Source organism: Podarcis pityusensis (assembly GCF_964106645.2).
Source record: "Podarcis pityusensis genome assembly, chromosome: 8".
Classification (NCBI taxonomy): Eukaryota; Metazoa; Chordata; class Lepidosauria; order Squamata; family Lacertidae; genus Podarcis; species Podarcis pityusensis.
Genome location: NC_138033.1, coordinates 14607077 through 14634017, shown reverse-complemented (window position 1 = coordinate 14634017; position 26941 = coordinate 14607077). Strand labels below are relative to the sequence as shown.

Below are 26941 nucleotides of genomic sequence, written 5' to 3'. Positions count from 1 at the left end.
ATACGTGCCTTGCTCACCTCTCTCACCCTCAAAACAAGAGTAGGTTTATTTATTTTCTTCCTCTTTATTTGTTCTTATTCAAAACATCAGAAATGACAACAGATCTCTCCAGTGAAACACATGATTCGGTCTGAAAGTATTTGCATGGAAATGAGAAGGGGACTCTTCTGTACTGCTGTCAGCGCTTCATTACAGGAGACTCTTCATCAACAGGAGGCTGGAGAAAGCGAGGAGGAGAGATGCAGCTGCTCCAGGGGCCTTGTTGCATTCAACCGTTTTAATTTTTCCATGCTCTGCAACAGTATCCCCTACCTTCATTTTTTCACAATCAGTCTTGTTAAGACATTCTTTAATTATTTTGCTGACAGTGACGTTTGGTGCTGGATATAAAACAAATCAACAAACAAACCAAAGTTGAATGACCAGCAGATTCAGTGTTCAGAGCCATTATGTCCCACATAAATTCACCCACTCAGCAGTGCTGTAAGATGTCCTTTGATCCATGTTTTAAAACAACTTACGCTGACTCTCATTTCCTACACTAATATGCAGAACACAGGGGTATTGGGGGGAAACCAGCCTCATATAACCAACATGCTTAAGTCTAATTAATACATGAAGGGGTTAACGCCATAGAGCAAGCTCTCCTGCCAGGCTTAGCTAGGTCACGCCTCCTCACCTTGGGGGGAAGGTAATCAAGCCTATTGTTCCCTCCCAGTTTACCTGAGAAGCTTAGCATGTAAAGAGAACTGAGCTGGTTAATCCAAGCTCAGATCACATGGCTCTAACAAGCCTTTCTTGAATTCCTATACCAATAACTTAGGAACTTTCACCACTGTAATTAAGCTAAATTTTACTGCCTGCATTTCCTCATTGGTGTATGGAGAAGCACATGAACCAAACCTTTGAAAAAAAATTAAGTAAAACATTTTAAATGTACCAAATGTGTGATTTTTTTCTATGCTAGAGGAAGAGGGTAACCTTGGAATGAACATAGAAGAGCATATTTTAAAGGTCTAACAGCCTATATTTGCTGCATATTTTGTGATTTTAAATCTCTCCTGGGGTTCTCTCACCAGAGAGAACTTCTGCAAACTTGGATATTGGCATTGAGGAATTCTCCTTTTATACCTATGTTTTCCTTGCCACCAATAGATATTTCAGTTTCTGCAATTTAACTTTCAGCTCAAAAACACCACAAAATTCATACCAAGATGTGCATTTTAGGATAAAGCATAAACAAAAATGATGGTGATTTGACTCAGATTCTACGGAACCCAAATTAGAACTCACACAAACAGGAGCCATGGGAGCCCTGTTCAAGCATTTGTTTTGAATGCATGAAGTCTCAATTGGGGAATCTGAGGGGTGAGCCCTACTCCTTTATTGATGCCCGTTCATGTCTTGGAGACACCTGAGAAATTGTGGTGAAGTGTTAGGCTGAGCACAATGCTCCTTCAGATGTTCGGTTTGTATGCCTGTAGGGGGCTCGAATATCCCTCCATAAATAATAATAATAATAATTACTCAGGGCGACTAACAGCAAATATAAAACACTGATTAAAATATGACTTAAAAACAGCATAAAATGCAACATAAATGAAGCATCAATGTTAATAAAATTCAGGGGTCATTTTAGGGCGGGGGGGGGGAACCCCAGTCAGTAAACATCAAATGATCACCAGGGCTAACTGGCCAAGTTGGTCCTACTAGGGCTAGCAGGAGACCAGTGAAGAGTTTACATTTGGGGTCCCAGAAGGGTTTCTTCATAAAAAAGGAAAGGGAAAAGGGAATAGGGGATCAGGCTAATTCAAACTGAAGGGAAGGCCAGGCAGAATAGTTCTGTCTTACAGGCCCTGTGGAAGGAAATCAAGTCCTGCAGGGCCCTAGTCTCATGGGACAGAGCATTCTACCAGGTTGGAGCCGTCACTGAAAAAGCCCTGGCCCTGGTGGAGGATAGTCTGACACATTCACAAAGAGGGACCTCATCTCAGCAGTCAGGCCCATGCTTTGAAATCTTTTGGTCAAAGGGTCTCTGGTTGCAGGGCTGGGAAAGAGAGTTGGCTGAGACCTTGAGCAGCTTCTGTTAGTTGGAGACAGCTTTGGACTATTCAACAGAACAAGAGTTTCATTTGTTTATATGATTTGTGCAACAGGGACCCCATTCATTCATCTGGCCTGGGTAATGATCCTTTTCACTCACGTGTGGGTTCATACTGAACAACGGCACAGATATCTAGTTGAGGATCACATTCCACATTATCACTGGAACAGGTTTGTCCGACAGCTGTGCAAATCTCACACTGCAAAGAGGCACCTGGAGTAGGAAAGAGATGCAGATGTTTGAGTTATTTGCCTGAAGAAATGGGTAAATCCCACCTGAGTGGATAATGAGATTACCTTGGAACATAAACTGAGTTGGGTCTCCCATGGGTGATGGAATCGGCATTCAATGGCTCCCCCCCCCCCCAAAAAAAATATATGAATTAAGCAAGAGGTCAGGAAGAACTCCCTCACCTTAGATGGCCTCTGAGTCCTTCCAGTTCAATACCTGCCTTTGTCAAACCAAGCAATCCTTGCTTGAAGGAATTATACTTGATTTTTTCCTCATGCAAAGTGAAAGGATTCCAGCTTTGAACTTGTTCCACCTTATTAATGCCTTCAGGACAATTCCCCTCTGGGGTGTGGAAAGAAAATCAACTACTAAGTCCTCACCTGTAGCAAGAAGCAGAGAGAAGAGGAGGAGTCCCAGGAGAGCTTGCATGGTGAAGGAAGTGCAATGTTGAAGACTCAGTTGATGAAACAGACTTTCTGGGCTAAAGGATCTGCAGAAACATTCAGAGAATCAGCAAGGAAGCACTTTCAAAATCAGAACTCACTGGAGTCTCTAAAATGCCAGTTCATCACTGAGGTGGCGGAGTGATGGTTTTGCTGACGTTTCCCATTTCCTCATCTTCTAGTTGTAAAGTATCCACATGGTATGGGTAGCTGTGCTTGTCATCTCCTAGTACAACTAAGGCACTCACAGAAATAAAAAATCAGTGGTCACTGGTGAGGTGAAAGGCAGGGAAACTAGCAATAGGTGGGGTCTGAAACAAAGACAGGAAGAGCCGCCTCCTGACTGGTTCTGAATAATAAGGCATGGACTCTGGAAGTGAGCTAGAGTTCCTCTCTGACATGAGAATTTATTAATTGTTTTAAAAATTAATTTATTAAATGTGTATACCACCCTTCTCCCAAAGACCTCAGGGCACTTCATAGATAAAAATACAAAATACATAATAAAGGGAAGGACGAAAACAAAACAAACCCATAACCCTCCTCTCACAAACATATTTAAAAGGACACAGAATGTTAAACAGACCAAAAACCTGGCAATGTTTTTGCCTGGAGAGCATTCCACAGATGGGGAACCACTGCATAAAAGGCATGTTTTTGTGCAACCGCCCTCCAGACCTCTTGTGGAGGAGGCATATGAAGAAAAGGGTCACCCATGATTCATATGGGGAGAGGTGGTCCTTAATGCACTTTGAATTGGGTTGAGAAACTAATTGGTGGTCAGTACAGTTGGGCCAGGATTGGTGTGATATGCTCAAACTGTCTTGCCTCGGTGAGCAACCTGGTGGCCAGAATCTGCACCAGCTGGAATTTCCAAGCCGCCTTCAGAGGCAGCCCCACATCTAACATATTGCAGCCATCTAACCTAGAGGTTACCAGAGCAGAGACAACAGAAATTACACTATCCCTGTCCAGATATAGGCACAGCTGGGCCACCAGCCGAAACTGATGGAAGGCACTCTGCACCACTTAGGCTACTTGAGCCTCAAACCAACAGCAATGGATCCAGAAGGCTCCCGCAAGCTACATACTCACTTCTTCCAAAGGACGGCAACCCCATCAAGAACAGGCAACCTCCCATCCATCCAGGCTGGGGAATTGCCCACTAACAGCACCACGGTCTTATCTGGATTGAGCTTCAGTTTGTTGGCTTTCATCCAGTCTATTACCAAGGTGAGACACAAGTCCAGCACATCCACTGCCGCACCCGTTGATGTACAGAAGATGCACAGCTGTGTGTTATCAGCATATTGTTGACAATGTACTCCGGATAGCCCCATGCAGTGGTTTAATGTAGATGTTAAACAGCATAGGTGATAAAATTGAACCCTGAGGAACCCCACAGTAAAGGCTGCATGGGGCCGAAGAGCACTCTTCAAGCATTACCCTCTGGAAACGACCGTCCAAGTAGGACAAGAACCCACCCCTAACTTGAACAGCCGTTCCTGAAGGATACCATGGTTGATGGTACAGAAACCCATGGAAAGGTCGAGGAGAATTAACAAGGACACTCCATGTGTGTGCCCCAAATGGGCCAAAACCTTGATTAAAATGGATCTAGAAAATTAGTTTTCTCCAAGAGTGCCTGGATCTGGTTCACAACCATTCACCACTTGGAAGTCATTCTGGACTCACAGTTGTCCATGGAGGCGCAGGTCAATTCTGTGTCCAGGGCAGCTGTCTACGAGCTCCACCTGGTACGCAGGCTAAGACCCTACCTGCCCGCAGACTGATTCACCAGAGTGGTGCATGCTCTAGTTATCTCCCGCTTGGACTATTGCAATGCGCTCTATGTGCGGCTACCTTTGAAGGTGACTCGGAAACTGCAATTAATCTAGAATGCGACAGCTAGACTGGTGACTGGGAGTGGCCGCCGGGACCACATAACACCAGTCTTGAAAGACCTACATTGGCTCCCAGTAAGTTCCCGAGCACAATTCAAAGTGTTGGTGCTGACCTTTAAAGCCCTAAACGGCCTCGGTCCAGTATACCTGAAGGAGCGTCTCCACCCCCATCATTCAGCCCGGACACTGAGGTCCAGCACCGAGGGCCTTCTGGCGGTTCCCTCATTGCGAGAAGTGAGGTTACAGGGAACCAGACAGAGGGCCTTCTCAGTAGTGGCACCCACCCAGTGGAACACCCTCCCTTCACATGTGAAGGAAATAAGCAGCTATCCTAACTTTAAAAGACATCTGAAGGCAGCCCTGTTTAGGGAAGTTTTTAATATTTAATGCTGTATTGTTTTTAACACTTGATTAGGAGCCACCCAGAGTGGCTGGGGAAACTCAGCCAGATGGGCAGGGTATAAATAAATAAATAAATTAATAATAATAATAATAATAATAATAATAATAATAATTCAATAACCTTGCCCAAGAAGGGGAGATTGGCAAATGGCTGGTAGTTACTTAGATTTTCTGAGTCCAGGGACGGTTTCTTAAGGAGTGGTTTTGCCACAGCCTCCTTCATGTTCAGGAAGCAACACAATCTCTTTGTTTTAACACTGGAGAAAATCATTTCAAACTGCTCTATCAATGGTACATGTGTAAAATTTACACACTGTGATTACTTAAGTGTTGAATAGGTGGATATTTGAAGGTGGACGTGAAAGATATTTCCTGTATTTGTCCAATGATTAAAGTTTTTAGGGGAGAGGTAGTAGAGATAATATTAGTAAGAACTTGCACATTGCCATTGGGCTCCGGTAATTTTATTAGGGTATTTTGACCCACAAATAAAGAGTAAATGCAGAATCTAAGAGTAGCTGCTGGCAAGCTCTTTGCAAAAAATAATAATAATGGAAAAAACAGTGAAAGGAAATAAAAATAAAAGGTATAATAAATGGATAAGGTTACAGAACTGAATTATCGTCACAGAAAGTAGACAATAAAGATGGTTTTTTTTAAGGGATAAATGGAATCCACTTACTGCATTTGCAGAATATAAATGTAACTTAAATATGGACAAATATAATGGTTTTTCTATGTTGTACAACATTAAACAAATTATTATAATATATCAATTATATGTAGGTATTTTTCTCTTTTCTGTAATGATTGCATACATATATATATATATATAGAGAGAGAGAGAGAGAGAGTCATATAAAAGGGATGGTTGAACTTACCACAATTTTTCCGGGAGTGCAGGTAGAGTGTTTCTCAGTGCAAGGTAGACAGGATGTCTTTCTCCAACAGCCCAACATCAGGTACGGAACTCAGATGCCAACCTTTATAAAGTGAGTCATTGTGTGGCTGGTGATTCTTTCAGTGTCTTCCTATTAGCTATTCCCATACCTATTGTTAATCATTACACAGTTTAGTTTCCATGAAACTGGATTAAATCTTGCATGCACACATGCATGCAATAGGAGTAATCTATAAATAGGACCCTGGTTGCACACACACAGAGGAACGTAACCCTTCTCCGCAGCTGACGTGATAACCGGGGAGGGGTCTCTTCTAGCCCCCCATCAGACCACTGGCATTACTATGATTATGCATGTTAAAATGTTACTTTGCTTCCATGGGATGTGGTGATGGCTTTATAAGAGAATAAAGCAGATATGTGGAGGATAGGCCTTTCAATGGTTACTTGTCACGACTGCAGTGGATTCCGTCCAGAATCAGAGGCAAGATCAGAGGAAGAACCACAACCGATTGCCCTCCCTGTGGGCTTTCCAACAGCATCTGCAAGCCTTCTCTGGAGGCTTACAAGTTAATCTCCATCAGGAGCAACAGCCAGGGTGTAAGTTAGATGGTCAATGAATCTTTCAACAAGTGTTTTACGTTGAGCTTTCCCAGTCTGCATCTGTACTGGAATAGGTTTTTTTATGATGCTTTGAAGATTGTGTTCTTCTTGTCGTTTTACAGTATCACTTCGCCCTAATGTCCCTGGGCAAGTTACAACAATTTAAGCACAACATGAATATTAAACCACAATGTTACATAAGATCAGGGCCGGATTTAGGTTTGATAAGGCCCTAAGCTACTGAAGGTAATGGGGCCCTTTATATATCCTGTTGTCCTTTGTCAACAACAAATTGTTGCTGTTTTTTGTGTTGAATATATGCTATATGGTAATTTATGGACCTAATAGGTATCTAAAGCCATTTGCACATAACAAAATAGGTATTTTATCAAAGTAATTGTTGAACTGAAATACAGTTTTGGAAATGTACATCTAGTTTTCCCCCTTTTGTGGGGGCAAGAGAGTGGGGCCCTAAGCTATAGCTTGTTTAGCTTATACGTAAATCTGGCACTGCATAAGATTAAAACCGGGGGTTTTTATTAAAAAAATCAAAGTACAGAAATAAGGTGGGTCCTTTGTGGGGAAGGAGTTCCACAGTTTAGGGGCTGCTACAAAGAATGTCCTCTCCCTGACCACCACTCCCTCGAATTTCTGAGGGTAGTGGGACACCCAAAAGGACACCCTCTGCCAGTCTTAGTACCCAAGGGGGTCTGTCAGGGAAGGGGCAGCTGGGGGCCTGAGCCATTTGAGGGTTTAAACATTAACATGAGCACCTTGAACTAGCTCCAGAACAGTGTGGAAACCAGGGTGGGGCTTTGCAACAGTTGTGACCTCTGATAACTATTGGATGATAAGAAGAAAATGTTATTGAAAATATATAAATTACTATTGAAATGGCACACTAAGAATGAGGAGTTAAAGGGGTGATGAAGGGCCCCAGCACAAGAGCACCCCCCCCCCCCGTGGTTTCCAGCAACCGATATCCAGAGCATTACTGCCCCTGACTTTGAAGGCAGAGCATAGCCATTGTGGCTAGTAGTCACTGACAGCCTTATCCTTCATGAATTTGTCTAGGGCACTTTTAAAGCCATGCACCCAATAATTCTTCCTTAAGCTGATTCTTTCAAGTTAGAAAAAGAGAGAGTTATCTCTAAAGATTGTTGCAGTCAGCATCTATCTGTCTCGGGAGACAACTGAAGAGTGAGACTTCGGGAGTGAAGTAAACCGTTGGGAGAGTTTACAGTGTTTGCCTTGGCTGCAGAGAGCAATACAGGAGAGACATGTTTTGTTGCAGCTGGGGAAGATGTAAGCATCTGGTTGTGGTGATGCAGATGTATAATGGTGTTTCTTCTTTCGGTGCTCCTCCCAGCGGCCGTTCCTCCTCTGGTTAAGCCAAGCCCAATTCCGACTCCTCTAGATTAAAAATAAATAAATTCAAGTGTTGTGATTTATGTTGTTCAAGGGTTGGGCAGATACTCCCTGGGAGTCCCTTCCAATCTTATAGTTTTACAGCTATAAGAGTTGAGTCTGCAGAAGAGAATGGGTTGGGTTGTTGTTGATTTAAATGGTCAAGCCAGTGTCTTTTTTTAAAGTAGATAGTCTGGCACATAGGTAGCCCGGCACATTCCCTTTTGTTTGAAAGGATCCCTGTGCTTATCCTGTCTACATGGTAGCTCTAATCTGAATGGTCACTAACTGCATTTCTGGCATTTCATTTCATAGAATCATAGAGTCTTAAGAGTTGGAAGGGACACCAAGGGTCATCTAGTCCAACCCCACTGGAATGCAGGAATCTCCGCTAGAGCATCCATGACAGATGGCCACCCAAACTCTGCTTAAAAATCTCCAAGGAAGGAGAGCCCACCACCTCCCAAAGGAGTCCGTTCCACTGCTGAACAGCTCTTAGTGTCAGGAAGTTTTTCCGAATGTTTAGTCGGAATCTCCTTTCTTGTAATTTGAAGCCATTGGTTCGTGTCCCACCCTCCGGAGCAGGAGAAAACAAGCTTGCTCCATCTTCCATGTGACAGCCATTAAGATATTGGAAGATGACTATCATATCTCCTCTTTTCTAGGCTAAACATACACAGCTCCTTCAAGCACTTCTCATAAGGCTTAGTTTCCAGACCCTTGATCATCTTGGTTGCCCTCCTCTGCACACGTTCCAGCTTGTCAACATCCAACTTAAATTGTGGTGCCCAGAATTGGACACAGTGTTCCAAGTGTGGTCTGACTAAGGCAGAATAGAGTGGTACTATTACTTCCCTTGATCTGGGCACTATACTTCTGTTGACATGGTGAGCATTGTGCTGTAAGGCTTTACATGCAATACAGTGGTACCTCGGGTTAAGAACTTAATTCGTTCTGGAGGTCCGTTCTTAAGCTGAAACTGTTCTTAACCTGAAGCACCACTTTAGCTAATGGGGCCTCCTGCTGCTGCCACGCTGCCGCTGCACGATTTCTGTTCTCATCCTGAAGCAAAGTTCTTAACCTGAGGTACTATTTCTGGGTTAGTGGAGTCTGTAACCTGAAGCGTCTGTTACCTGAGGTACCACTGTATACTTTAACTAGACAATAGCTAGTGCAATGGGTCAGCACACCTGGCTGTTAACCAGAAGGTTGATTATTTGTGCCCACCTAGGGATGGCTGTGGGTATAGCAAGGGGTTGGGCTGGATGGCCCTCAAGGTCCCTTCCAACTCTATGATTCCATGACTCTGTTTAACAGTGAGACTAGATGTGCAAAGGCTCACCTGGGAGTAAGCCCCACTGATTCAGTGGGACACCTCTGAGCAGAAACAGTTAGGTTTCCAGCAGATGGGGGCTTTGCCTCATCCCCATACATCCCCTGAGGCACTGAAGCCCCTCCCCATTCCTGTGATTGTAATCTGTTTCAACTGCTTTAATTTCGATTTTCACATTGTTGTCATCCACCCTGCTGGCGAAGGGTGAGTAATAAATATGATGATGATGAGGAGGAGGAGGCACACCTGCCTTACAAAATGAAAGCATGCTGACATTGTGTAAACACCTGCCGTTGGAGGGAAAATCCAACACAGATCAGAATGTGTTGCTTTTAAATGTGGATCGTGAAAGCAACCAAACAGGAGAAAGACCTTTCTTCAACAAATGCGCAACTTTGCATACCGATTTGTAGAAAACATCCTTGCTCCCCACCCTCCACCCCACAAACCAAGACTGAACTCCATGTATTTCCAATGTATTTTCTCCATCTTGTTTAATGCAAGAAATTGCAGGTGACAAGAGACCTAGCTGATGCGCTCCCGAGAAGGTTGCATAGAAATAGGAAGGGAAGTTTCCATTGGTGCTGTGTTGCCACATTGGGTTCCTTACAGGAGAATCTTTACCCTGTTGCCTCGTAGGGATCACGCTGAGGGAACAGCCCTGCTGGCTGGCTGACATTCAGCTTCTGCAAGAGAAACACCAATATTGGCCAAGTTCACCTTGCCACTTTGTATTGCAGTACAGAAAGACTCAGTAGTACAGCCCTTCAGAGTGGTGCTCATAGACTGTCCTAAAGAGGAAAAACAAAGATCAGGGTAGAAATAGCTCTTCAGTCATTTCTGCTCAAACAAGCTCATTCATCCCAGTTTATAGCCCCCTTTTCAATTGCCGTGCTCACAGAGGAGAAGAAAATCAAAATACATTGAAATGATGCCAAAGTGCTCAGCTATTTCCTTGAACAACAAATGCCTAAAACAAACAAAAAGAAGGAGAGAAACACCTGACTAAAAAAGCATACATGTAAAATGAAAACGTTAAGGGGAAACTTAAATAAATTTAATAATCAGTCTGCATATGCACAAAATTTTATCGCTGTGCTGCCCATAAATAAGCTAACATGTTTTTCTACATTAAAAAAAGGACTTGAACCTTGGTATAAAAGAAGTTAGGAAGACACAGCAACCCAGAAAACTGAATACCAGATGCAAAAATCCTGTATTTCAGTTACTAAATGGGATAAAACAGAATGTATGTCAAATAATATTTCAATAACATGTAAAGAGCCATGCAATTATTTGGATACAGATAAACCCTCTGTACAGTTGCACTCATGGTTCTTCAATGCTTTTCTTTAAATGGCTAAAATGCCAGGATGGGGTGTTCTTAATGTTCTGATTTTCTGGATAGCTGGAATACCAGCAAATGTGTTTTGGCTCATTTGCCTTCTTCCATGGCCCCTTTTATTATGCAGCATCCTTTATGCAGGAGTCCAGCCAAAATATATCCAAATCTCACTTGAGTGAAGGTTAAAAGCCAATTTCCCCAGCTGGCAGGGGTCTGCAAAAAATTGCAATCATCTGTGTAAAATGCTAAGACTCAATACTCAGGACAGGTTCCTGGCTAGAACAGGTCCCCCATCTGTTGCCATTGCCTCTGCATAAACAGCAGCATGAGGAGCATGCTGGGAATCTCCTGGGCCTCACACTTGGCAATGCCTTCCTCATCGAAGCAATAATAATAATAATAATAATAATAATAATAATAATGATAATTATTATTATTTATTATTTATACCCTGCCCATCTGGCTTGGTTTCCCCAGCCACTCTGGGCTGCTTCCAACAGAATATTAAAATACAATATTCTATTAAACATTAAAAGCTTCCTAAACAGGGCTGCCTTCAGATGCCTTCAGATTAAAGTCTGGGAGTTGTTCTTCTCTTTGACATCTGGTGGGAGGGTGTTCCACAGGGCAGGTGTCACTAATGAGAAGGCCCTCTGTCTGGTTCTCTGTAACCTCACTTCTCATAATGAGAGAACCGCCAGAAGGCCCTCGGAGCTGGACCTCAGTGTCCAGGCAGAACGATGGGAGTGGAGACGCTCCTTCAGGTATACTGGACCGAGGCCATTTAGGGCTTTAAACATCAGCACCAACACTTTGAATTGTGCTCGGAAACGTACTGGGAGCTAATGTAGGTCTTTCAAGAATGTAGGGTCCTTGCAGAGTGAGGTAAGGTGGCCCCCAAGACTGCCTATCCTGCTGCTGCTTCGCCACTGTGGTAGCCAATGCTGTTTAAACTTTATAAGCAGCAAATGGCTGATCGTTAATGTTCAAGAGCTTACTGCTGTTAAACTTTAAACCATATTTGCTGTGTGAAAGGGGCAACAGCAGGGGTTCTCTCGAGGGTCATCTTGTCCACAGTGCCTCGTTCTCAGGAAGGACCCCTCCTCAGAATGAGGCATGGATGACTCAGGACCATCAGCCAACCTGGGACTCAGCTATACAGCTGCAAGTAAAACGTTTTAAGTGCAATACAGTCATACCTCGTGTTGCGTCCACTTCATGTTGCATTTTTCAGGTTGCATCCTGTGGCAACCCAGAAGCACCGGAATGGGTTACTTCTGGGTTTCGCCACTCATGCATGCGCAGAAGTGCCAAATCGCGCCGTGCGCCTGCGCAGACATCGTACTTCAAGTTGCAGGCTTTTCATGTTACGAATGGGCCTCCAGAATGGATCCCGTCCGTCAACCCCATCGGTTGACAAATTGATCCAGGATGTCTTTGCAGCTTTTTAGTTGGAACATTAATGGCGCAAATTCCCCCGAGAAAAGGAAAAGAATTTTTCATATATTGAGGAAAGAACAATTAGACGTCATTTGCCTTCAAGAAACTCATGTAACTAGGCTCCACAGAAGAGTACTAACCAACAAGAGACTAGGCCAAGAATTTACATCATTAGATAAAGTCAAAAAAAGAGGAGTAGTGATATATGCAAAGGAGAGCCTAGCACCAAAATTTGTGTTTAAAGACGAACAAGGAAGAATTTTGGCGACTGAAATACAATCACAAGGAGAAAAATTTCTGATAGTAGGAATTTATGCACCAAACGAGGGGAAATCGGAATTTTATAAGAAGCTGCATGAGATAATGCTGGACTATATTGACTATACTAACATCATTCTGATGGGAGATATGAATGGGGTTGTCTCCACGCACATGGATAAGTCACAAAATCAAAACTTGACTAAAGATGGCAGACTACCAAAGACTTTTTTTGAACTTACAGACAATATGGACTTGATTGATATTTGGAGGACAAAGAACCCTCTAGGTAAAGAGGGAACATTCTTTTCTGAGGCCCACCTATCCTGGACAAGAATCAACCAAATCTGGATATCTAGAGGACTGGCACCTAAGACTAAAAAAATAGAGATCTGCCCCAAAACTTGCTCCGACCATAACGCTTTGAAAATAGACTTGAGACTTACACCAGCTGGATCCTTCAGATGGAGAATGAATGACTCCTTGTTTAGAGATCAGGAGATTGTGAAGAAGGCCCAAAAAACGATGAAAGATTACTTTGAAATAAATTTGAACACTTTGGTGGAAAAGAAAACAATCTGGGACGCGAGTAAAGCTGTTATGAGAGGGTTCCTGATACAACAGAATACTATTAAGAAAAAACTCTGGAATGGTAAAAAGGACAAGATTTTGGAGAAGATAAGAGACGGAGAGAAAAAGTTGAGACTTAATCCAAAATCAAAAGAGGTTTTGAGAGAAATAAAATTCCATCAAGCACAATATGTGAAACTGACAAATCAAGAAGTTGAATGGAAAATTAAACAGATGAAACAAAGATCATTCGAATCGGCTAATAAATGTGGGAAGCTGCTGGCATGGCAGCTGAAAAAGAGACAAAAATTGAACTTTGTTACCAATCTAGAGGTTGAAGGAGAATGTATTCAGAAACCAGAAGAAATTAGAAAGTGCTTCCAGAGATACTTTAAAAAATTGTTTACTCAAGGACCCCAAGTGGAGACTGAGATAAATAAATTCTTAAAAAGTCATGGCCTGCAAAAACTTACACAAGATAAACAAACAGCCCTGAATTACAAAATATCACAACAGGAAATTGAAAGTGCCATTCAGAACATGCAATTAGGCAAATCCCCAGGCCCAGATGGACTTACCTCCAAATATTATAAGACATTGAAGGAATATTTGGCTCAACCACTAATGGAGGTATGTAACCAAATTATGGAAGGGAAGGGGGCACCAGAATCGTGGAAAGAGGCATTCATCACTTTGATACCAAAATTGGAATCTGAAAAGACTCAACTTAAGAACTACCGTCCCATCTCACTCCTAAACGTGGATTACAAAATTTTTGCTGATATCTTGGCAAATAGACTGAAAAAAGTTTTAAACGAAGTAATTCATAAAGACCAAGCAGGCTTTCTCCCTGGCAGGCATCTGTCTGACAACACCAGGAATATTGTTGATGTCTTGGAGTTACTGCAGACAAATTTGAACACAAAAGCAGCTTTGATTTTTATAGACGCGGAGAAGGCCTTTGATAATATATCTTGGAAATTTATGAAGAAAAATTTGGAAGGGATGGGAGTGGGAAGGGCGTTCTAAAATGGTATTGAAGCAATCTATTCAGAGCAAAAAGCTAAATTGATAGTAAACAATGGGGTGACAGAGGAGTTCAAAATTGAAAAAGGAACACGACAGGGGTGCCCCTTATCACCCTTGCTATTTATTTCTGTCCTGGAGGTGTTGCTTAACTTGATTAGGAAGGACCAGCGGGTGGAAGGAATACAGGTCGGAGGAAAACAATATAAACTGAAGGCTTTCGCAGATGATTTGGTTTTGACATTACAGGAGCCAGAATCCAGCACAAAAAGAGCTTTAGAACTAATTTCTGAGTTTGGTCGGGTGGCGGGATTCAGGTTAAACAAACAAAAAACTAAGGTCTTGGCAAAAAACTTGACACCTTCAGAAATAGATGGGTTCCAAAAGGAAACAGAATTAAATGTGGTTAAAAAAGTGAAATACCTGGGGGTCAACTTGACCGGGAAAAATTTGAATCTATTTAAAGACAATTATGTAAAATGCTGGTCTGAAATCAAAAAGGACTTAGAAATTTGGTCAAGATTGAAACTTTCCTTGTTGGGAAGAATTGTTGCAGTTAAGATGAATGTATTGCCAAGAATGTTGTTTCTGTTTCAGGCCCTGCAGATCGTGGACAGAGTGGAGTGTTTTGGAAAGTGGCAGAGGGACATTATGAAGTTTGTCTGGCAGGGCAAAAAGCCCAGAATAAAATTTAAAATACTAACAGATGCAAAGGAAAGAGGGGGATTTGCCCTGCCGGACTTAAGGTTGTATTATGAAGCTGCATCCTTCTGCTGGATGAAAGATTGGTTTTTGTTAGAAAACACTGATGTCCTAGATCTGGAAGGGTTTAACAATGCTTTTGGGTGGCATGCATATTTGTGGTACGACAAGGTAAAGTCTCATAAGTTGTTTAAAAACCATATTGTCAGGAAATCTTTGTTTACCGTCTGGACTAAATACAAGGACTTACTTGAAAACAAGACTCCGAGGTGGTTATCACCGATGGAGGCTAAGGCCACAAAAATACTTAATATGGGGGGTGGCTGGGCAAAATATTGTGAAATAATAGAAAGAGAGGGTGACACTTGGAGGTTGCAGAGTTTTGAAAAATTGAAAGGAAAGGTGCGAGACTGGTTTCATTATGCCCAAATTTTAGAGATCTTTAAAAAGGACAAAAAAATTGGTTTCCAGGTGGAAAAATCGGAATTAGAGTTGGAATTACTTGAACCTAAGACGAAAGTGCTTTCAAGAATGTATAACTTGTTGCTAAAATGGAATACTCAAGATGAGATGGTTAAATCAGCCATGATAAAATGGGCACAAGATATTGGGTACAACATTATGTTTGAAGACTGGGAAAGGTTATGGACCACCGGTATGAAATTTACGGCATGTAGTGCCTTAAAAGAAAATATTATGAAAATGATGTACAGGTGGTACATGCCCCCAGTCAAACTTGCAAAGATATACCATTTGTCAGACAATAAATGTTGGAAATGTAAGGAGGCTGAAGGAACATTCTTTCACCTCTGGTGGACATGCCCGAGGGTGAAGGCCTTTTGGGAAATGATTTATAACGAGTTGAAAAAGGTATTTAGGTATACCTTTCATAAGAAACCAGAGGCCTTCCTCCTGGGCATTGTAGGCCAGAGAGTGTCAAAGAAAGACAGAACTTTCTTTTTATATGCAACTACAGCAGCAAGAATTCTTATAGCTAAATATTGGAAGGCACAGGAGCTACCCACACTGGAAGAGTGGCACACGCAACTGATGGACTACATGGAATTAGCTGAAATGACGGGCAGAATCCGAGACCTGGGAGAAGAGGCAGTGGAAGAGGATTGGAAAAAATTTAAGGACTATCTACAAAAACATTATAAGTTATATGAAAGTTGAGAATTTGCTAAGTTTTGGGAAAAACATGCTTCAGTATTGAGATTTGAAAATGATTGAAATTAAGTTATGACTGTGAAAAGTTTAAATTTAGAGTATATAATAGATGAAAGTACAAAAACATATGAAACAAGGTATTAATTTGCTGTATAATTTTCTTTTATTGTAAAGAATGCAGGGATGGAAGATGTGGGGAAGTCCAGTTGATTATGAAAAAAGATTTGGAAAAGTGAATTTTCTTTTTTTTAACTTTTTCTTTTTCTTTGTAAAATCGCTTTTGTTGTGTAATTGACGATGTATCCTGACCTTGGAAAAAAAGCAATAAAAAAAATATTATTAAAAAAAAAAAAAAAAAAAAAACAGAATGGATCCCGTCCGTAACACAAGTTACCACTGTATACAATGTGACACCAGATGGCGATGGCGATGGTGAGCCTTATGGCAAATTCAATGCATTTTTTAAAACGATTTTTTTTTTTTAAAAAAAAGCATTTTCAGAGTGGTTTTTTATATGTGTGTAGATTCCACCCTGGAAAGGGTGCTCATGGCAACTTTGCAGCAACCCTAGGGTGCTAGGCAGCGGTCGCTGGGAGAGAGGTGCAAATCTGCTGCCCTTCCCAATCTGGTGAGTGGGGTAATGGTCCCAGGATGGCCACCAGGTGGGTTCACAGTCCCAAAGAGGAGAGAACTCATAAGCAATGTTTCATATTAAATCAATTACCTGCCATGAGTTGTGTGACCACCTCAAAGCAGTAGTCCTCAGAGCCAGTACAATCTACCATTTCCAGGTTGCAGCTTGCCAAAGAAAAGCAGGCAGGGCATTGTTTTCCATTGGTTGTGGTGTTGACTGGTGGCACTGGAAAGCAAAGGGAGACCAACAGTTTAAGTGTAGCATGGATGGCAAGAGACTGCACTTGGATTCAGGAAGTCCTGGGTTCAGCTTTTGATGCTGCCATAAAATTCTTGGCCAGAGGACAAGGTATACTCAGCTTCAAGTCTCCAGGGGATGGGGAATTGGACCTGGCTGGTGGGACAGTGTCAGGCTTTGGGGAATCGGCTTCCTCCCCCGTGGCAGTAAATAAGAAGATCCAATGATAGAAACGTCTTACTAGATAGATGTTTTAATAATCACAGAAAAGAACAAGTCTCTCTAGAAATAACGGTGCTCCCAATTAAGGTTCACTCCCCCTCCATCCCTATTAATCTATGTCACTCCTACATCTTGTAATCTGAGCTTGTACCCCCTACGCTTTCTGTTCTGAGACTTTCTGAGCTCTTTTCGACCTTGGGGAGGGCTTCTTCTTCTAGCTGTTCCCTATCCAGTATTTCCCAGCTTCTGCCTTCTGAACTGTGCCCCTCTGCAAACCACTGTTCCAAATCTACACTGCACTCCTGCTCCTGGGAAGATTCAGGATCAGGGGGAGGGGGTGGCTCCCACCATTCCTCCTCAGCACAGTCCCTGACAGACAGGATGCTTACCTTCCTCCGCACACCCCTTGACCCCCCCTGTTGGCACCCCTGCTTGAGAGCCACTGACAATCAGTCTAATAATACTGAGCTAGATGGCATTCGAGATGGGCCATGCCCACTTTGGTTCTACTCATTCAATCAGGGGTGATTGTTAGACCAAGCATCCCTGGAGCATCTGCTTTGCATGCAGAAGGTCCCAGGTTGAATCTCTGGCATCTCCAGGTAGGGCTGGGAGATACTCCTTGTCTGAAACCATTGAGAGCCACAACCAGTCAGTATAGACAGTGCCAAGCTTGATGGACCAATGGTTTGATGTAAGGCAGTTTCCCATGTCAGATGTTTACAGCATGCCCAATTTCACCCATTGACCCACCTGTCATGCAGATATTTCAGATTCCTAAAGTTGGCAGTGGTTGACCAGCCTTCCTGAGTACTATTTGTTATTTGAGGTTTAGATGTTTAGTCATTGCTATTATAGCTCCCACCCCAGACTGCATCCTTCTATTTTATGTCACAAACACCATGATGTAGCCCTGCTAGCACTGAGTTAGAAGAAGTCAGGAGAAAAACAGCAGTCCTGTACTTACACTGAGGAGAAGCTGTGATACAGGCATCTCCTGTGCAACAGCTGCCATTTGCCTGGATGACCCTATCCTTGCCAAAATGCATATGAACTGGTGCCAAAAGATTGCAGATGTCGGAAGACTGACAGGTTTTCACTGAGCTCAGAATGCTTTGTCCATCTGAGGACGAGGAAGAAACACAAGCACTTTATTAGAGATATTCACCTGCCCAGCTCTTCCTAGCAGCTTGTAAGTCAAGAAGGCTATGCCAACACTGGCCATCTAGTTTTTAAGAGTCCTGATCGAGTCTCTAGCCTGGGATTCTCTGGTTCTTCTTATGGTCCTCTAGTTCATGTTGGGCTCTCTGCAAGCCATCCCCCTCTCTTACCAAAGTCACATTTAAAATTATTATTATTATTATTATTATTATTATTATTATTATTACTACTACTACCCCACCCATCTTACTGGATTGCCCCAGCCACTCTGGGCAGCTTCCAACGTATATAACAACATATTGAAACATTAAACATTAAAAATACTTCCCTATTCAGGACTGCCTTCAGATGTCTTCTAAAGGTTATATAATTACTTATCCCTTTAACTTGGGGCCCTCATAGCTCCATACCCCTAATATTTGTCTGATGAAAATAAGGATGTCCTACCATACCCTCCAACATTTCTCCGATGAAAAGAGGGGTGTCCTAATCTAAGGAAAAGTGGGACATTCTGGGATCAAATCAGAAACTGGGACTTCTGTAAATCCAGGACTATCCCTGGAAAACTGGAACACTTGGAGAATCTCTGGTGCTGCCTAGTAATTTTCTTCTGCTCTTCTTTTTATAAATATAAATATGTATATTGCATATCCATGTATTTGGACTTTTAAAATGCAAATCACCTGAAACTGTGTTCATTGTATATTTATGAACTTTTGCTTTTTTCTTTGAAAGGAATTCTTTATTTCTTCAAGATCTGCGGGCACTAAGTGATCTCTAGATGGACCAAATAAAAATAACAACAGTAACAACAACAAAAGAAAAGCTTTAAAATTAGTGGCAGTGGAGAAAACCATCATTAAGACAGTGTTCCAGCCAATTACCGGAATGTGGACTGAAACAAGAAAGCCCTCAAGGCCTTCCGAAAGACTGAAAAAAAGATGATCACATGTATTTCCTTGGGGAGGATATTCTAGAAATATAGGTCCTCCACAAAGAAAGGCCCTGTCCCTGGCACTCACCAACCTATCAGTTCCCACAGGTGTACCTTGGAGCAGGGGGATAAGGCACCTTCAGCTCACTATAAGGCATCTTCAGCTCTTAAGCCCATGTAGCTTGCATAGGACCTGTGGCCAATTCACTGTCAGAGCTTGGCTTATGATCTCTCTCACCCACCTACTGAGGTTTTGCTCACACCAACAACACAAGTATCTTGCCCAGCATCACAAGTCTTCTTCTGGCACGCAATATTGTCAGTGTTGAAGACCATGCAAGTTTCACAGTCCAGCGAGGCACCTGGATACGGGAAGCAAAAAAAAGCAAGCTAAAGTATATGGGACAGATAGAATTCTAAATTCAATAAAAGGGCAAAACCCACCCATTGGCAGCTAAAGTGATGTCCCTCTAAACCACCTGCGGCTGTTTCTAGACATCAGGAGCCTGTGCCTAGAAAGAAGACTGTAGAAAAATCTGCTACACACAGACAGACAGACAACTCCAATTCTGTGATCAATAGCAGTTATGCAAACTGAGCAAATGTGTACAATTTCTTTTCCATTCTGCAATACAGGCATGTCCAACAGGTAGATAGTGATCTACCGGTAGATCACTGGCCGCCTGTGGTAGATCACTGGCTCCCCCCAAAGAAGCTCAACAACTTTGGCTCCCCTAAGAAAAGCTCAACATTTTTGCCCTGCACCCCCCCCCAAAAAAGGGGCTTTCCTCCCTAAAAAAAGCTCAACAACAACTTCGGCCTGAACCCCCAAAAAGGGGGTAGATCACTGTCAGTTTCTAGCTGTGAGAAGATCACAGTTTCTTGGGAGTTGGCCACCCCTGCTGTAATCATTTCGCACAATTTATTCTGGTTTAGCTGGCCATGCAGAGGATCGATGAACAATGCAATGCACTGAATCCCAGTGGCGCCCACTGGAAATCTGACCGAAACCTTTTGGAAGCTTCTAAGGGATGCGGGTGGCGCTGTGGGTTAAACCACAGAGCCTAGGACTTGCCGATCAGAAGGCCGGCAGTTCGAATCCCCACGATGGGGTGAGCTCCCGTTGCTCGGTCCCTGCTCCTGCCAACCTAGCAGTTCAAAAGCACATCAAAGTGCAAGTAGATAAATAGGTACCGCTCCGGCGGGAAGGTAAACGACATTTCTGTGTGCTGCTCTGGTTTGCCAGAAGTGGCTTAGTTATGCTGGCCACATGACCTGGGAGCTGTACGCCGGCTCCCTCGGCCAATAAAGCGAGATGAGTGCCGCAACCCCAGAGTCGGTCACAATTGGACCTAATGGTCAGGGGTCCCTTTACCTTTACCTTAAGCTTCTGTAGACATTATCTAAACACCTTCAAGGGATTCCAGCTGATCCCTGCCCTCAGGGAACTTTTGCAAACCACAACTATCACCAGATGGTTCATACAGGCGAAAGCACATCACTTGATGCCATTGTGATATCAGGTGATAGGCAAGTGGGGAGCCCTGTCTGACTTGGCCCATGTGGTGGAGGTAAGGATCCAGCTAACCAGTCATATCCAGGGGCCCACCCATCTTGTGAAGCTATTCTGGATATTCACACCAATGAGGTGGCATCAAATGACATCTAGCTTGGAGACTTCCGGGGTGGCGCCATCGGCAATGGCGGACTCCCTCCGAACTGGAGGGACCAGCTCCACATGAAACGGGTCTTTTCCGCTGCGACGAAGCGGGGACCCTTCTGGAAATCACAGGCGGATGAAGCCTGTGACCGTGGGACTCGGCTGGCACCCTTAGCGCCCCCCCAATCCGCAAAGGAACCCACAAATGGGCTCCGAAGCGAAGAGGGGGAAGTGGCGCGGTGCTGTGAGTCAATCGCTTTTCCTGCGGAGCAAAGCCGCATAGCCGTTGCCGGAGAGCGCTGCCTTTTTCCTGGGACAATTTGGCATCTAAAATAACCAACCGTGAGTACTGGAACATTGAATATCTGGACTTTAAATAAGAACTGGTGAAATAGAAAGGAATTTGGACTTAAAAATTTACCTTAATTTGGTACTGAAACGGAAAGGTTTAAATAGGAAGTCAGCCTTCCGTTTCCCTGTAGCCAGAACAAAGCAAAGACAACGCAAACTAGAGCTTTAAAAATCACTCTTAAAGGATTGACTTTCATCATTTAAAATTGCTGAACCCCCCTTCGGTAGCAGGAGAAGAAGGGGGAGCTTTTTTCGAGCTGTTTAAACCTGCAGAAGTGAATCTAAAGCAAAGTAATTTTCCACCGTCCTGATCCTGGAGTGGGGTGTCAGAATTGACGTTTGAAGCTCACTGACCAGAAACAAATGTCTTTGACAGATAGTTAAAAGAAGAGAAACATAGTTACTCCATTGTTCCCTTTCGCATCTTAAAAGAACAAATATGGACAAAATATCTTTAAAAAGAAACTTTGTTGCTATTGTTTTTAAGAGAAAGAACAATCAGAAGTTTTTCCCCCTAGAGGGGAACTGTGAAATTGTAACTAATCCCTGGGAGCTTGCAGCTGTCACTGATTACAACCGTGGGAAAGGATTTGTGACCTTGCAGGACAATGTCTGCAGAAGCACTGTTGGGTGCTTTCTGCAAAATAAATGCCCTATTGGATCAGTTAAGCCAGAAGACGGATTTGATGACGAATGCGGCCAGAACCTTTGAACAGGTAGTGGGAAACTATATGGAGCCCACCCAGGAACTAAAACAGGAGCGTGCCATGACAGAACAGCTGAGAGATGAGGATTCTGCTGAATCTTGGGCGCCAGAGACGGAAGGAGCTGCGGCCCAGCAGGAATATAAATTTTTGGATTTGACAAATGAACTTGGAAAAGACCAGACTTGGAAAGAAAAAATTTGGTTTGGAAATGGGGGGGTGGATAGACCCCCCTATACAGGGAGATTTGGACTTTTCGAGTCTGGAAAGGGGTCGTCAGATGTCTGGAGCAGTGGGGGCTCTTAACTTTGAAGGGAATCTGGAACATGTTTTTAAATACTACATCGAGTCTAGTCTGGACTATGGAAAAGGGACTGTTTTGTTGAAAAGGGTCAAAAACATTACCAAGCTGGAATTCCCACAAATAAAAGGAAAATATGAAGAAGAGTTGTGGAAGGGACATGGAAGAGACTTGAGGGCCTCGGATATAAGATTGCCAGGTTAATGTGCTAGATTAATAGGACAAAAAGGACTGACAAAACCCGGGACCAGGAGGAAGGGACGCTGGATGAAGATTGGATTGCTTAAGTTTCTATTTCTATCATTAGGACTGTTTTGCAAAATTGATGAATGTTAGGAAAATGTTGAAATGAAATTATTTGGCTCTTATAAAAATGTCTAAAGAATTAGGTAAGAATGTTATGGTTAGGAGAAGTTGGTAAAAATTAAGATTTAAGTTCTAAACTTTTTTATATATAAGATAAGATGAAAATAGATTAAGGTAATGTGAGGACAGAATATTATGAATTATGGAAAGGATTTGCTGTGATTATTATAAATCAGGATACAGGAAAAGGGAGGAGGAGGAGGTCAAGGAAAGAAGGTATTGAAAGTGGAGAATTGGAGAATGATGGTTTTTCTTTTTCTTTTTCTTTCTTTTTGTCTTGTTTCTTTTTTTTGTGTAATTAAAAAAAAAATTCTCAATAAATATCATTTAAAAAAAACAAAAACAAATGACATCTAGCTTGGCCTCCATTGATCCTAATGGAACAATTCCCTTTCCTATGGGACATTGAAACATTCCTTACCTATAGTAAGAAGCAGAGTGAAGAAGAAGAGTTCCAGGAGAGCTTTCATGGTGACAGGACGGTGCAAGAGTGGTTGCACAAAATATTTATCAGTGTTGCCTGAGGTAGCCGCAAAACCATTCAGAGCAATAAACAAGAAGAGTAAGCTTGTCAGCAGGAGCACAATCCAAAACATGACCAAACAGTTATATTGCCCATCTGGGAAAGCAGTGACTGTAGTTGCCATATTAGAATCCCATATGGCTATTGTGAATTCATATTTGGGGCAAGATTTTAGCTCCGAGCTCAGTTAGAAAACCATTTCTAGTGACAAAACCAACACTAGATTAACAAAGGTGGCATGCCATAGCATTTCTCTCATCATTGTGAATTCAGAGTTTGGTTTTGTTCAAAAGGGTTCAAAATCACTACATCAACTTTTGCTTTATGTCAGATTACTGCAGCGTGAAAACCTCCAGTGGAGTATTATTTACTTATTTATTTACACTGGTACCTCGGGTTAAGAACTTAATTCGTTCCGGAGTTCCATTCTTAACCTGAAACTGTTCTTAACCTGAAACACTACTTTAGCTAATGGGGCCTCCTGCTGCCGCTGCGTCGCCGCTGCGCAATTTCTGTTCTCATCCTGAAGCAAAGTTCTTAACCTGAGGTAGTATTTCTGGGTTAGCAGAGTCTGTAATCTGAAGCATCTGTAACCTGAGGTACCACTGTATTAATTTTTTTAAAATATAATTTTAAAAAAAATTATATATTGCTGTATCATGAATATATATCACAGCAGTTTACAATGATATAAAAACATAAAATCATAAAAAGTTTATGATAACAACAATATATTAAAAAACCCTTGAACATTAGCCCAATTCCCAGATTAATTCAGGGATAGTTCCAGGGTGGGCCAAGTGTTCCTAAAGATTCCCCAAAGTATTTAATTTCTTTTTCTCCCCTACAGTAAGATTTCAAAAAGGCATCAGAAAGGGCTTTTAAAAGGCCCCAGTGACATCTGGAATCCCATACTAATCAGCCCTAGCATGACATACACTGAATGCTTTTCCATTGCTTTCTTCACCATTTTAAAAATCATTGGTTTTTCTCCATCATACTTCAAACATGTATCCCCATAGTCTAATAATCAAACAACTTTGTAAATATTAAGTAACATATCCCACCATATCACAAAACCTCACTAGACTGGTGGATCAAGCCAGTTAGTAGGCAACTTCTTACCAGAGCCCAAAGCTGTGTGTAGATGGTCTCTGATGGTAGGAGAGCCTGAGGATTAAAAAGATGAGGGAGCGAGAGAGAGAGTTCTTGCACAGACTAACATGGGACCTTTTATAGGACGTTTATCCTAGGATCCCTACCAGTCATGTGTTGACATTTTCCTATACCAGCTTGCACTGTTACAAAACCACCCTTACACTCCTTGACCTTAGCTTTTACTCTATAAACTTGTTGACTATTCTAAATCCTTGAACTATGAAAAACACATTTATTTAATTTTTGGAATACGTTTCATAATATGCCTGACACGCTAAAGTTTTCCTTTTCAATCAAACCTGTGGGCAGCTCTATCAAGAGGCTTTCCTTTACAGCATGTGTGAAGAACCATTGGCTCCCCAGTTGCTGCTGAACTACAACTTGCAGGGGCCGATGGGAGTTGCAGTTCAAGAATATCTGTAGGGTCAAAGGTTCCCCACAATTGATTTACAGAGCTTTTTTTTCCTTACAAAAATGCCAAAAACCACAACTTGCCAAAGATCCAGGACAAAGTACCACATTTCAGAAATTGTCCCCTGAAGTCAATCCTGATAATGTCCGGACGGATGGCAGCTCTCGCATAATTCTAGGGTTTTCTCAGCACTGTGAAACAACTAAGTAAAGAAATAGGGACTCCCAGAGGGTCTAGGGCTAGGGTGGGGAACCTCTGGTCTGTGGGGCCAAATGTGGCCCCATAAGGCCTTCCAGACTGGTCCTCACAAATCTCCCCAGGCCATAACATGGGTGGACTTTGGTAATATTTTGCATACTGCTCTCTCATCCTGATTTAAGTGGGACATCCCAGAATTACAGAAGCCACCTCAGCTTCTGACTGGATCGCAGAATTTCCATTTTTTGGTCTGGCGCTCTGGCGCGAGTCCATTGGCTTGCACCAGAGAACTGGACCAAAAGTCACTCATTTCTTGGTCACGCACTCTTGTGTGAATCAGCTGGCTCCCACGAGAGCTCAGGATCAAAAAAACCCAAGTGTCCTGATTTTGATCAGTGGGACGGTGGAGGGTATGCTTTTGCAATATGACGCTCTGTGTGAAGCCAACATTTGGCGCCCCCAAATGGATCTTCTCAGTTATGGATCTTCTCAATTTTGGGCCCACTCCACTCAGCACAGTGTGTAGGGGAACTGCCTACATCGCCCCAAATCGCATTGGCCATACCCTCATTGGCCCAACTTCACCTCTTCCCAGGCTGGAGGACAGAATGTAGGATAATATGTAGAAACTAGCCTACTGTAGGAAGATAAAATCCACATCCATTGCTTTGACCACTTTTGTCTCTGGCTACACCCACAAACTGGCATTTGCCAGAAGGTTGCCCAGAAGAAAATAAGACTCTAGGACTGGAAAAGGTTTTGCACGCCTGATCTAGGGTCTCATAGGGAGGGATTTTTGAGCGGAATGGTGATTCTGAGAAAGATTAGAACTAACAGTGGCCATTTCCCTATTCTGAGTCTTCTCAACTAATGCTTGTAATTGCCATGCCAATCTGGATACAGCCTGAAAGAGCACACAACGGATCTAGTACAAAACTGGTGTTGGTAGCAGTTTTTATTAGGGCAAGTAAAATCTATTCTCAGCAAGATCTATATCTGGTCTGAGTACCAACCCAGATTAAAGGTGGAAGCTCACATGAGCAACTTCATTTAGAATACTGTTACTTTGTTTTTCTAGTCAGCATTGGGTGCAGGCAGAGAGTTCAAGCTGCAGGGAACAAACACATTAAAATGTTCAAACATTTTTTTATTGGGGTGAAAGATCAAATCCATTTCCTGCCTAGAAAATTAGTGCAAACAGTACGACTGCATTTAAAATCCATTAGAAACAACTTGTTCCAATGGGAATGTATGTGGTGGGTACTTTTTAAGAGGTCCAGGAGTAATAGAATCATAGAACTGTATAGCTGGGAGGGTGCCCGGGGGTCATCTAGTCCAACCCCCTAAAATGCAGGAATCATAGCAAAAGAGTCCCTGACAGATGGTCATCCAGCCTCTGTTTATAAACCTCAACAAAGAAGACAACATAACAAGACTACAGGAAGGGTCTGGATTTCATTTAATAATAATAATAACAATAATAATAATAATAATGTTATGTATTGAAGTTCTCACCGTGGCCACCAGGGGGTATTGTGTATATAGTTTTCACTCAGGCTCACGTAAGTTAATTTAGGCAGGAAACCCGGGGCTGCTGTTGTTACAATGCTGACAGTCAGCTGCCTAGAAAAGCAGGCCTGCTGAGCTGTTTGCTGTTCAGTTCAGTTCCAGCTTACTTATAAAGAACTACTTGGAGAAATCTCTGTGTCGTCTGCTATATCCACCCACTACTTAATAAATAACAACAACAACAACAACAACGATAATACTTCTGCCCCACTCATCTGACTGGGTTGCCCCAGCCACTCTGAGCAGCTTCCAACACATATAAAAACATCATAAAGCACAAAATAGTAACATCTTCCTGATATAGGGTTGCCTGTAACAACAAATTGATTTTATTTCAAATAAATCCCCAAACCCGTGTTTGTATTAATTTTTCTGTCATGCTTGTTTTATTTGTTGAGAGCTGCCTTGAGTCCTGGTTCAGGGAAAAAGATAGGATATCAATAAATTTAGCAACAACATCATCATTTTTTGGCTCTGGTCATTGCTGGAGTGCCGCCCCTGATAGATTATTCCTGAGGGAATATGGCCCTCAATGGGGGCAGGGAAGGTTTCCAACCCTTATTTTGACAGTTGTGGAGGAAGAGGGAATTCCAGCAGTCGTGTGACTGCCTGACCATCTCTCCCACAAAACTGCCAAAGGCCTAAGAAGCCTGCTTAACCTTCACACTGTGT

General features: G+C 42.5%; 1 protein-coding gene and 1 long non-coding RNA gene across 3 annotated transcripts; both read right to left on the bottom strand.

Moving 5' to 3' along the window:
• Nucleotides 1-6091, bottom strand: LOC308483641. Its single transcript, XR_013989741.1, has 4 exons — nt 5966-6091; nt 2716-2825; nt 2204-2317; nt 1-380 (listed from the first exon to the last, which is right to left on the bottom strand). It is a non-coding gene; the product is annotated as an uncharacterized lncRNA (long non-coding RNA).
• Nucleotides 6092-9803: 3712 nt separating this feature from the next.
• Nucleotides 9804-24148, bottom strand: LOC308484444 (phospholipase A2 inhibitor gamma subunit B-like). Of its 2 annotated transcripts, XM_081019407.1 has the most exons (6): nt 24058-24148; nt 22831-22929; nt 19270-19389; nt 17900-18055; nt 16564-16698; nt 9804-10119 (listed from the first exon to the last, which is right to left on the bottom strand). In XM_081019407.1, the coding sequence occupies exons 2-6, from the start codon at nt 22877-22879 to the stop codon at nt 9971-9973; spliced, it is 609 nt and encodes a 202-aa protein (XP_080875533.1). In that variant the 5' UTR covers nt 22880-22929; nt 24058-24148; the 3' UTR covers nt 9804-9970. The 2 variants fall into 2 exon arrangements, with proteins under 2 accessions (XP_080875533.1, XP_080875534.1); XM_081019408.1 differs by lacking the exons at nt 22831-22929; nt 24058-24148 and adding an exon at nt 20409-20509.
• Nucleotides 24149-26941: the final 2793 nt, after the last annotated feature.

Bases quoted from the DNA above. Each gene is read 5' to 3' on its own strand.
- LOC308484444 (XM_081019407.1), bottom strand. From the start codon at position 22,879: ATGAAAGCTCTCCTGGAACTCTTCTTCTTCACTCTGCTTCTTACTATA. The intron at 18,056-19,269 runs GTGGGTGAGAGA...CCTCGTCCTCAG, and splicing joins TGTGAGCAAAACCTCAGTAG to ATGGACAAAGCATTCTGAGC. The intron at 10,120-16,563 runs GTAATTGATTTA...TTTCCTCTTTAG, and splicing joins GGTCACACAACTCATGGCAG to GACAGTCTATGAGCACCACT.